The 11,847-nt window shown below is 36.3% G+C and overlaps 5 protein-coding genes and 1 non-coding gene across 6 annotated transcripts in view; 3 read left to right on the top strand and 3 right to left on the bottom strand.

Annotated features, from left to right (window-relative positions):
- CBG19597 overlaps positions 1-3,393 on the top strand; it is a gene marked incomplete at both ends in the record, with an annotated part of 5,647 nt that extends 2,254 nt beyond the window's left edge. Inside the window, 7 exons of the mRNA XM_002646853.1 lie at positions 590-665; positions 1,076-1,294; positions 1,351-1,692; positions 2,228-2,554; positions 2,598-2,801; positions 2,845-2,977; positions 3,224-3,393. Of these exons, the coding sequence (XP_002646899.1) occupies positions 590-665; positions 1,076-1,294; positions 1,351-1,692; positions 2,228-2,554; positions 2,598-2,801; positions 2,845-2,977; positions 3,224-3,393 (1,471 nt within the window). The remainder of the gene's footprint in view (positions 1-589; positions 666-1,075; positions 1,295-1,350; positions 1,693-2,227; positions 2,555-2,597; positions 2,802-2,844; positions 2,978-3,223) is intronic.
- On the top strand, positions 2,041-2,111 carry CBG29051. Its single transcript has one exon. It is a non-coding gene (tRNA).
- A 96-nt stretch (positions 3,394-3,489) lies between the features above and the next one.
- On the bottom strand, positions 3,490-5,458 carry CBG26177 (the record flags this gene model as incomplete). Its single annotated transcript, XM_045242812.1, has 7 exons — positions 3,490-3,610; positions 3,703-3,768; positions 3,838-4,027; positions 4,303-4,393; positions 4,963-5,107; positions 5,172-5,291; positions 5,337-5,458. 7 exons carry the CDS (start codon positions 5,456-5,458, stop codon positions 3,490-3,492), a joined length of 855 nt encoding a protein of 284 aa, XP_045100252.1.
- Positions 5,459-6,689: 1,231 nt separating this feature from the next.
- On the bottom strand, positions 6,690-7,076 carry CBG19599 (the record flags this gene model as incomplete). The annotated part of the gene is made up of 3 exons (XM_002646854.1): positions 6,690-6,823; positions 6,867-6,983; positions 7,028-7,076. 3 exons carry the CDS (start codon positions 7,074-7,076, stop codon positions 6,690-6,692), a joined length of 300 nt encoding a protein of 99 aa, XP_002646900.1.
- Positions 7,077-7,576: 500 nt separating this feature from the next.
- On the top strand, positions 7,577-7,973 carry CBG19600 (the record flags this gene model as incomplete). Its single annotated transcript, XM_002646855.1, has 3 exons — positions 7,577-7,625; positions 7,679-7,795; positions 7,840-7,973. The coding sequence occupies 3 exons, from the start codon at positions 7,577-7,579 to the stop codon at positions 7,971-7,973; spliced, it is 300 nt and encodes a 99-aa protein (XP_002646901.1).
- A 2,947-nt stretch (positions 7,974-10,920) lies between these two features.
- CBG19601 overlaps positions 10,921-11,847 on the bottom strand; it is a gene marked incomplete at both ends in the record, with an annotated part of 6,221 nt that continues 5,294 nt past the window's right edge. Inside the window, one exon of the mRNA XM_002646856.1 lies at positions 10,921-11,256. Within this exon, the coding sequence (XP_002646902.1) occupies positions 10,921-11,256 (336 nt within the window). The remainder of the gene's footprint in view (positions 11,257-11,847) is intronic.

The raw sequence follows: 11,847 nt of genomic DNA, 5'->3' as shown, positions 1-11,847 counted from the left end.
TCATGGTCCAATGCTACAGAGAAATGTATTTTGTGTAAAGTGTATCTACCACAATACATCATTGAACTCCCCCGAAATTTTTCTTTGAGGGCCTATTATTTTCCGCTTTTTTCTTTCTCGATACCTTGAAACATCCAATTTTTCAAGATAAATTAAGAACAACCTGGATAGATATTTTAGAAATTTTAGAAACCGCTCGCCAGAGTTGTATAATTTTTTTTTGGTACTAAAAACTGCTGTTTCAGAAGGCTTCAGAATTTGAAACTTCTTGTGACATGCTTAGAAAGAAGGAATCCCATATTTCAATTGAAATATAGAGTTTGGAGAGACGCAGACAATTAGAGTGTCTCGCTATCTGCGTCTCTAACCTCCAAGCTTCAAAATGCTTATATCTAGTGTCATAGAAGTTGTAGAAATGTGATGTTTAGACAGAAATGTGCAAAACATTATGGATTTTCTGAAAGTCAAAAATCCATATTTTCCATTGAAAAACTTTTCATTGTTTTTTTGCATTATTACATCCAGGTTGATAAATTAACAACTGTTTTGTTAGAATTCTGTAATTCTTATCATCTATTTGGGTTTTCAGGTCCAAACCAAAATTCGCAGTGATCAACATGGAGGAGAATCAGAGTGTCGATGCGATTGGATTGACAAAAACTTTGGTGAGAGTTCCGTCAACTTTGAGGCCATATATCTCGGTTCCTGTAAAGATGTCAAAAAGTTGTCACCTGGTAAAATGTTTGTCATATTATGTTCAAATTTTGTCAGTTTACAACTTATTTTAATATTAAAATATCTTTTGAAAGAACCGAGATGTATGGGCTCAAAGTGAACATGTTCGCGCTTGCAACGCGGCGGGCTGCGTCCGTTTTAACCTTGAGCCAACTTTTCTCAATTTCTGTATCAAAGTGTTGTCAACTGATAATATGTTTTTGATAATATGATAAATATTTTGTCAGTGAATTACTTTTTGATATCTTCTAAATGAACTGAACTCAAATTTTGGCGGGGCTCTTCTATCACAGGTTTTCGCGGTGTTTCGACTTTATAACAATTTTTCAAAGTTTTACAGTTCGGTCAAGGTGTCAAAAACGTTCGATTTTGTGATGATATCTCAAAACTTCCGGAGGTTCAAGCCATGCTGAAAATGCACAAAAATGAGTTAGGACAGTTGAATCCAGTTAATGGAAATGGAGCTCATGTAGAGGAGCCAAAAATGGAAGTAAAAGTTGAAGAAACTAAGGTTGAGGAGAAGGTTGAAGAGAACAAAGAACAGAACGATCTAATACAGGTGAGAATAGAGGACTCTGAAAATTATATATTCTAAAAAATTCGAAATTTTTTCAGACCCCTGCAGTTCCCACTCCATCCCTCACCCACCCAGATTTCGATCCCCTAAAAATCCCAAACATTCTCAATTTTTTACAAAAAGTTCCAAACGATTTTTTCACTCCGATGCTCCACCAAACCGTCCATTCTCCATCTCCAACTCAATCGGAAGTTGGTGGTAAAAGAAGGCCAGGCGAGAAGGATAAACCGTTGCCAGAGGAGTTTCTAACCTGCGTTTCATGCCCTGCCAGAATTCAAATTTCCAAAGAATCAACGATCCGTGCTCATGTGAAGACCCATTTGGGGATTCGGGCTTTTAAATGTACAGATTGTTCGTTTGGGAGCGAATCTTGGAAGACGGTAAGTGTCTTGGGTTTTGAAAAATGATCGCTGATTCAGGCTTTGTTTTTTTTTTTTGAAAAAGAAAATCAAAAAAGAGCATTTCAGAATACCGTAAAAATTCTAAATGAAGGTCACCCAATCTGTAAACTTGGAGCCCTGACAAAATGTTCATTATAATATCAGAAATATTTTGTCAGTTGACTACTTTTTGATACCTTTCACAGGAAGCGAGATATATGGGAAGCATGATAATGTGATAAGCTAGATGTATATAATTCATTGTCGTTATCAATCTTTGACACAGGCCACTTGCGGCAAGCGTCTGTGTGTTTGTTGTCATTACTATCAAGTAGCAGTTCTAAACAAGCATCGGTGGTTCAGTGGTAGAATGCTCGCCTGCCACGCGGGCGGCCCGGGTTCGATTCCCGGTCGATGCAATTCTTTTTTTTCGGAACATGAAATCAAGAAGGGTCTTTTCAGAATTGAGGCTTTAAAAAAATGTTCACAGTGGCTTTAAGTTGAGCTTCTAACATCCCTAACTTATTTTCTTCAGGTTATGAGTCACATGCAAACCGTACATCAAAATTACGGACAACCTGCTAATGAGGAGAAGGAAAGAGAACAGGATCTCAAGATTTGGACGGATAAACTCTTTCCTGGACGATTCCTCCAAATGGAAATATTGCGGACCGCCCAGATGAGAAAGAATATTTTGAAGGGAAATGTACAAAATGGGATGAATTCTCAGACTGCTCAATTAATGGCTCAAAAGTTGGTACAAGAGATAAAAGGGAAGGAGGAGGAGAAAAAGCAGGCCACAATCCTTAGCCCTGCCCAGTTCCTGACAACTATGAATGAAGAAATTCAGAAAATGCTCAGGGTGAGTTTTGGCAAGTTCGCTTCAATGACAATAAATTACTTAGGAGGCATCTGCTGTACAGGAACCTGCTCAAAAAATGCCGCCAGTCAAAAAGTACAAATGCACATTGTGCACCAAAGAAATCAAATGCTATTCTGGCTACGAACTTCCATCTGATGGTCCATTATCCCGCCATCTTCGTAACCATCATAAAGAGGATTTAGTGGCATATGAGTGTGAAAAATGTGGATGGAAGAGTGAAATGGAGGTTTGAAGAAATTTGTGCGCACATAAAATGCTTGAGTTTTCAGTTCAAAGTCCGCCGTCACATAGCTTATAGACATTGGGATGCTGCTCGTAAATTGAAGGCGTTGCCGAGTAGGAGAAGTGGAAATTGGAAGTTGTATTTGAAGAAGTATTTCGGAGAACTCGTCCAGAACAGAAGTAAGTTAGAATCTAGACTTCTATCGGCGGTCGGTCAGCGGTTGGTCGGCGGTTGGTCGCGGTCGGTCGGCGGTCAGTCAGACAGTGGTCGGTAGTCGGTCGGCGGTCGGTCACCTGGCAGTCGCCGGTCGGTTAGTGGCCGGTCGGCGGTCGATTTTTGACCGACCACAAGGAAAGCTTCAAGCTACTATAGTTACTGCCTGGCTCATTTTCCTTAATTTTTTTTCCCCAAAAGTGCACTTTCAGTTCTTGAACTCGATGAAGAAGAGGTGAAAAACGATAAAATGGATAAGGACAAAACGACATGGTGCAGTATGGAAATGCAACGAACTTTCGGCATTCCAATGGATTCCAATTGGCAGCCGCCGTACAAAAAATTCAAGGGAAACGAGGAGGAAACGGTGACAATTGAGTAGAAGAAAACCTGTGTAATTTTTAAAATTGTGTTTTAAGAGTCGATTTTTCATGTGATTTTTTATTGATTGTGAGTAATAAATTCATTTTTTGGAACTTCATTTACGTCTTGGGACATAAAGAATCCCATCGCTGAGAATCGATATTTCATCCAGATTTGTTTCTACGACGACGTCTTCTGGATCCTCAAATGGAAAGTATTCTTGGGAATAGTGGAATCTGGAAATGACGAAATCCAGATATTGAAATTTTCGTTATTTCGAATTTCAGAATCTGAGAATCTCAAAATCTGACAAATCTAAAAAACCTACTTTGACCAATTCTCAGTGTTGTCTGCCATTTGGCTCAATTTTCGATTCCGTTTCTCGAACAAAAGTCTGAAAAAATTTTAGAAAATTCCAGAACCAAAACTCTCTTTTCTATACAAAACCAACAAAAAAACTTACACAACAAAGGCAACTATTCCGATCAAACTACATGCACCCAACACAACCAAACTGATCAAAAAGACCTTAGTGAATTTCCATGAATCCTTTGTGTCCACAATGACAGTATCCCGAATGGCATGGTACAAAGAAAATGGGCATGTGAAAATGACGTTGGCTCCATGAAGTACGGAATTGTAGGTCAGGTTTCCTAAATGCGCTCTATTGAGAATTACTTGAGAATATCTATTAATTACCGTATTTGCTCTAATAGAGGCGAACCTAAGCCATTCAACTTTGAACTCAATTACCTCGATTCCTGTAAAAGATACCGAAAACTTGTTAACTGAGAAAATATCAGTGACATTATGAGAGACAATTTATTAGTTGCAATATTGTAGATACCTTTCACATTAATCGAGACAATTGAGCTCAATTGAATGGTTTGGGTGGGCTTCCATTAGAAGAATACAGTAATACATTTACCTGACATCTTGATTACCAACCGATTTCCCATATCACACCATTTTTGGGTCATTTCAGAGATACAGTAATTCGCAGACCAAGTTTGATGAATCTGAAGTTTTTGGTTGTCTAAAAATTATTGATTTACAGTACCCGTCAATAAGATGTGCAATAACATTTTTTTCAATGGTTTTTCGGTATTTTCAGAATTCTGAAGCTCGGCAATCATGTATTCGATCATTTTGAAATTTTCGAAAAGTGTAAAACAGATCTAAATTAGAAAGTTTGCAGTCATAGAATTTTTCTAATGTTTCTAGTTTTTCAGCTATTTGCCAATTTCAGTCACACCTTTTTTCCTATTTTCATTTCAAAAATAGGTAAAAATGGTGCCCTTCTGAAATCGGCGAATACCTGGAAAAATAGGAACTTTCAAAAAACTCTGTGAATGCAAAATTTCCAATCTAGGTCTTGTTTATACCCTCCTGAATTTTCAAAGTTATTGGAAACTTGACAGCCTAGCACCAGATTTCTGAAAATGCCAAGAATATACTGAAAAATAGGTTTTGTATATTTAACTAACCGGTACTGTATGTTTAGTGAGCAAGACTCTGGCACAGCCTTTGGTTTTGACTTGGCCCGAAAAAACCGCGGCTGGCCGTGGCCGCGGTCGGCCGAACTCACCTGTGCAGAATTTTTTACATAATAGGATTCCTTGTGAATTGAAAACCATTCGTTGCTTTTGTTTCCACATTTTTTCAAATGAACTTCAAGATGAATTACTGATCCAACTTTTTGCTTACCAGATTTTTGGATTTCAGATTCGACGCTGAAAATATTTTTTAAAGATTCTGAAATCCCAAAAAATCAAGTTCGCGTTTTAAAAAACTTACAAATTGGCTGCTGCAAAGGATAATTCCTTTTTTGCCATCTCCCTTTCATAGATCAAATTCCAACTTTCGAAATACTCCTTCCATGTGTAATTGGCATTCTTCGGGAGATTTTTCATCATTCTAAAAAATGACCTCTTATTTAAAAAACCCATTTTTCTAGCCTACATCATGGTTCGATTCCTCTGAAGCCAGTTTTTATAGTAATCGAAATCCGGCTCTTCGATTTTCAGAGCAATCGAAATCTTTTGAATAACGAAAACTAGAAACAAAAGGGAGAATTCTCTCATTTTTGCAAAACGAGCGATTTGAAAATGAATGAAAAGAGAGCGAGGAGAGAAACTTTTGTAGAGGTTGTATGAGCAATACGGTTAATGGGATTCTAAGGTCACACGATGTGTATTTGAAATGTAGAGAATGTCATGAACAGTTTCTGTAGATGAAAAACTATATTGCAAAGAAAAAAAGAAAAGAAACAATAGATACAAAAGCTTCTTGCAATTCTTTGGAAATGACTCAGATGGTGTTTTTCTATATTACTTTTCTTGCTCTCGGAAAGTTCCAGGAAAAATATATAAGATCAATAGTTTGTGCAAATCATCAAATGAGTTTTGTTCTTATGTACAATGCCGGTCAATGAGATAATCAAATGCAGTATTTTTCAGTTGATTTTCCGTTTCCTGAAGGACTTATTTAAATTAAATTGTAATCTATGTGTTTAAGCAACTCTTGATACGCGTTCTCTGCAATTTTGAATTAGTTCAGATCATTTTTAGGCAAATTGTGGCCCACCAGTCGATCCATCGTTTTTTGCTCCAAACACCATAACTTATGAGTCCCTTATCCAAAAAGCACAAGATTTCCGCACTGCTTAGTAAAATTGCTGCACACATTAATTCAATAATCCATTTATTTTTTGAATTTTGAAACCACTTCTGCATATGAAATTATCCAAGAAATTCGGCAAACTTCCAGTTATCAGAAATCTTATCCTCCTCTTGAACAAAGTTATCCTATTTTCTCTTAGAAGCCTACTCAATACATGAACATTGAGCGCAATTATCTCAGATCCTTCATGAGATATAAAAAATTTGTTAACTGATAAAATATTTCTGATGTCATGATAAACACTTTATCAGTTAACTTTTTTCTGATTTAACTTGAAGGAATCGAGATAATTGACCTCAAAGTGTACGCAAAGGGTTAGCTAATAAAAAAGTACGGTAATCTGTGATTGACAAAAAAGACTCATACATATATATTGGATGAGTTTGAACAAATTAAGAAATCAATAGAACAACTGATCCATTCCTCGCTATCAAATTTTTTAAAAATCCGGTTCTTATCAAAGTACAATAATTTTTCATTTGGACACTTTTTTGGAAACTTTTATTTTCATTTTTAGAAGTTTGGAGAGACAACATTGCCTAGTAGGAACATTTGCTCGATTAAAAAACTTCATTACTTTAGAAAAAATATAAAAATTCGAAAAACGTCCAATTATTCTTCTCTTCTCTCTGTCTACTTCATGTTCTTGGCATAAGCCTGTGCAGCCTCACAGCATTCTCCATCAGCAACAGCCAATGCTCCATCGAAGCACATTCCACCGAGAGCTGGTCCAACAGACTCACCACGGCAAGCGTATGAGTCAATGTCTGGAATTTCATTTTAGATATAAGCTCATTATTTGGAGCTAACCATAGACATCAGCCTTGTCACAGCAGTTGAATCCTCCTCCAACGGCAACTTGTCCTTCTGGACATTTTCCATCGACAGAGTAGTTGGATTGAGATTTGCACCCGAGGTTGGCGGCTTCTGAAATTTTAAATTTGATTTGAATTCTGCGAGAGAAACCTTACCAGTAGCCAAAACGAGGAGAAGAGCAGAAATAGCGAGAACCTTGAACATTTTCTACTGGATTGTTGTCCTTTTCAGGAGTTGAATGTGATTTTTATCTTTTCCCTAGTCCCCTTTTATACCGGGAAACCCCTAGATTTTTGATTTCATTTTCCCCCCAAAACCGATACCAAAAAATTCCAAAGCTGAGTAAATATTGTATACGAGACATATCCAAAGAAATTATGGTGCGGATCCAACTACTGTAGATACACACAAACCATGATATATTTTGAGCTTTGGTTGGTATGGATCTAAAAAAGCGTCTAAAAAGCGGGGGATGATATATTGACACAGATTTTTTGAATCAAGGAAACCATGGTATTCTGTGTATTGAACACATTTTTGTGTAATCAAAAATCTTTGTAAATCGTCAATTACAAAAGAAGCAGAAGGGTCAGAAGAAATGTATTCTATTTCTGAAATCTAGGAAGTTTCCTGGTATAAAAAGGGAGTTGGGAAAATATAAAAATCATATTGAACTCCTGAAAAAGACAACAATCTAGTAGAAAATGTTCAAGGTTATTGCCATCTCCGCTCTTTTCTGCGTTTTGGCTACTGGTAAGATTTGGAATCATAAAACGCCCAATTTGAAATTGTTTTGAATTTTCCAGAAGCCGCCAACCTCGGATGCAAATCTAAATCCAACTACTCTGTTGATGGAAAATGTCCAGAAGGACAAGTTGCCGTTGGAGGAGGATTCAACTGCTGTGACAAAGCAGATGCCTATGGTTTGCTCCAAATAATGTTTTTTTTTTCTAAAGTGAGATTCTAGACATTGACTCATATGCTTGTCGTGGTGAGTCTTTTGGACCAGCACTCGGTGGAACGTGCTTCGATGGAGCATTGGCTGTTGCTGATGATGAATGCTGTGAAGCTGCACAGGCTTATGCCAAGAACAAGAAGTAGACAGAGAGATGGATACTTGGATTTTTTTGATGTCAAAAATGTTGATTTTTTGAAAGTAATGAAGTTTTTATAATTGAGCAATTGTCCCACTACAAAAGAACATGAGTTCCTTCTCAAAAAATCTGAAAGATCCGAGGTTCCAAAGTTCTCGAAAATTTCCCAGATAGTAATAAGCAATAATGAAACCCGTAAAAATGATTTTTAAAAATTAGCTTGTGAATGAATTTTTGAAATTGTACCCTTTTCCAGTAGACAGTGCGATCCACTATTCCATGTCCAAGATGTCCAAAAAAATACCGTAAAGACTCTGCGAAGAATGGCTTAAAATTTGAGTGCTCAAATTTTCAGAATGTTCTCAAAGGACCTTTTAGAACGGTCCCCTGTCTAGACCTATTTTTTAAGCCAAAAAATTCAGGTTGATACTCTCATAAAGTTTCACTGGTGCTAACTATTTCAATATCTCTTTTACGAAAGTAAATACCTTAAACACTCTAATAGAACGAAACTCAGAAACTTTCAACTTTGACCTCAGTTTTCTCGGTTCCTGTCAAATATTTCGAGAAGTGCTCAACTGATAAAATATTTTTGATAATATGATAAACATTTTGTTAGTTGACTACTTTTTCATAACTTTTACAGAAAATGAGATATCTGGGCTTAAAGTTGACGATTTTGGGGCATTCGGGTGTTTAAGGTAATTGGCCTCAGTCCCTAGGAAATAACCTTTTTAATTTCTCGCAGAATACTCATCTCTACATTCTAGGAATCATTCTCTGTACTTCGGCTACACATCATCATCATCATTATAAATAATATTGTGTTATTTCATATTCGTATACTTTTTTCTTCCTTTCTTTCATCGTTTCTATTTTACTATGAATAGAGAACTCATCTAGATACAGAGGCACATAAAAAGCGAGAAAGAAAAAAGCAATCAACCTAGAGACACATTTTGTTCCCTCCCTCTCTTTCCCCACCCCCCCCCCCCATTTTTTGTCCATTCGTGGGTCCCCGGGGCGTCGGCACGTGGCACATCGTAAGGACCACTATACTCTAGGAGCCTCTATATGGTTGTCTGGGTCTTAGTCTTAAACACTCTCTCATTTTGAATGTTGCCAAAAGAAGGGCGCTGTGAGGGAGAAATGGGAGGGAGAAACGAATTTTTGTTTATGTCGTTTTCGTGGGTTCGGACCTTCTTTTTTTGTTTGACTCATTTTTCTTTTTCGAAGGTTTTGGAGAAGGTGCCTACAGTAATCCCAATCCGAAAGTTTTATCATAGAATTGCAGAATCTCAGAATATCAGAATCTCAGAATCTCAGAATCTCAGAATCTCAGAATCTCAGAATTTTTAAATTTCTGAATCTCAGAATCTCAGAAACTCAGAAGCTTGGAACATCGGAATCTTGGAACATCGGAATTTCAGAATCTCAGATTTTTTTTTCAGAAAATTTCAGAATCTCAGATTTCATACCAAAAATAACCCTATCCTCTTTTTCAAACATTTTCAATTTCCACGTATTCTCTCTTTTTTCACCACCATCAGACTAATCTTTTTGGGATTAGAGGGCATGAAAGCAATTATTCTGTCTCCTCCTCCCACCAATTCAGTTACAATTTTTTGGTTTTTTTATTATTTTCCAGTGTAAATAGTTTAAATGTTTTTATGGTGGCAGGGAAAAATAGAACTGAACTCAATTTGTAATTGTTGAATTCCTTCAGAAATAGAAAGCATACGGAAGAGTTGGCCTTAGTACCCCCAAAAAAATACTTTTTAACTGGAGGAAGCCTACACAGTGCGTACTCTTTGAAATCAATTATCTCAGTTCCTTTGAGAGGTAACAAAATAATTCTGTCAACTGAAAAATATTGATGACACTATGATGAATAATTTCAGTTGAAAACTTTTTCATATCTCACTAGGGAAGGTTGTAACTACACCACACTTCGCTGGATTCCTCCCTTCTCCCAATGCGTATAAGAAAGAGGGAAGATGAGGCGCTCGGCGGACTCAAATTTGAGCCAAATTTCAAACCTGTTTTTCTCGAAACTGGTGAGCTCGCAGCAAAATCTGAATATAGATTTGAAAATGTCTCATTCTCAGCTTTCGAATGATATAGGTCTCTTATCGAATTCCCATACCCCAGTTACAACCTTCCCTAGTCAGACAAGAACTGAGATAATTGAGCTCAAACACATTATCAATTTTTACCAAGATCACTGTAGAAACTGTAAAAAAGTACCATATCACTATCAACTTTAACCCAATATAGCTCTGTTCCTATGAGAGATATAAAAAAATTTATCAACTGATAAAACTTGGATAATTTGATGATAAACAATTTATCAGTTGACATATTTTTGATATCTCTCATAGGAACCGCGATAAATTAAATCAAAGTGGACAGCTCTAAAAATCGACACCCTCCAATCAGTGATGTGGCAAAACCATCATATACAGATCATACTATTTTCGTTTTCTATCTTTTCCTTTTTTTCTCTTTTTTGTGTGTCTCGTGATCAATCAAAAAAGATATAATAGTTCTCTTATATGTTTCATCAATAATTTTATTTCAAAATCATTTTCGGCGTAGAATCTAGCTGAATTTTTTAATTTTTTGAGTGTTTCCATGCTTGAAAAAGATCTTGAACCCAACTTCAACCAGTTTTTGACAGTGAAAATTTTCGGAAACTTTTCAAAATGAATTATTTTCAGCTGAAAATCATGTTTCTAGGGTACATTCACATTTTCTGGATTATTTTCTGGATTACTACGACACCAATTTCTATAACCCCTAATCTTCAAATTCCAATATTTATCCCTCAAAGAGAATAAGAGACGAGATGAAAATAATTTATAAACATATAAATAACTGAAAAACTAGAAAAAAAAATGAGGACCGGAGAGGGAAATAAATGTTTTAGTCTTGGTTTCTGAAATTCCGAAATTCTAAATTTCCAATATTCTAAAATTCTGGTATTCTGAGATTTTTAGATTCTGAGATTCTGAGATTCTGAGATTCTGAGATTCTGAGATTCTGAGATTCTGATATTCTGAGATTCTGATGTTCTGAGATTCTGATATTCTGATATTCTGAGATTTTGAGATTCTGAGATTCTGAGATTCTGAGGTTCTGAGATTCTGAAATTCCGATGTTCCAAGATTTTGAGGTTCTGAGATTCTGAGGTCCTGAGATTCTGTGATTCTGAGATTCTGAAATTCCGATGTTCCAAGATTTTGAGGTTCTGAGATTCTGAGGTTCTGAAGTTCTGAGTTTCTGAGATTCTGAAATACTGAGATTCTAAGATTCTAAGAGTGTAAGATTCTAAGATTCTGAAATACTGATAGTCAGATCCTGAAATTCTGAAACACCAAGATTCTGAAATATTGAGATCCTGAAATTTTGGTTAACACTTTTTGTATCTAGTCTGCTCCCATAGCATCTTTAAAAACCAAACCCAATTTCGTATTCGTTCGTCCAAGAGGTTCTTTTTGCTCTGCTTTTTTTCTACAAAAAATATTTTTCTCACACTTTGAAACGTCTTTTTTTCAAAAATTGTTGAATAATGCCAGCGAATCATGGCCTGAAATCATCAGATTTCTTTCAGGTACTTCAGGTACACTACCTGCAAAAATGTAGGATACTGTAATTTTTAGAACTTTTATTTGATAAAGATTCGGAATTTTAAAGGTGGTGTACGGTGAAATTTTTTATTGCATCAAAATGTGCAGAAATGCATGTAGATTGACATAAAAATAAAGAAAAAATTCGAAAAAAATTCCTTCATCGAGAAAAACGCATCGAAAAATACGCTGAAAGCCCTTAGGGACGAGGTTTTTTCTAGGCCGCCCGGTGAGTAAAAGCGCGCGAATTCG

Source organism: Caenorhabditis briggsae (assembly GCF_000004555.2).
Source record: "Caenorhabditis briggsae complete genome, chrII, whole genome shotgun sequence".
Classification (NCBI taxonomy): Eukaryota; Metazoa; Nematoda; class Chromadorea; order Rhabditida; family Rhabditidae; genus Caenorhabditis; species Caenorhabditis briggsae.
Note: the sequence above shows the minus strand (reverse complement) of the source record. Positions and strands in the feature narration are given on the sequence as shown.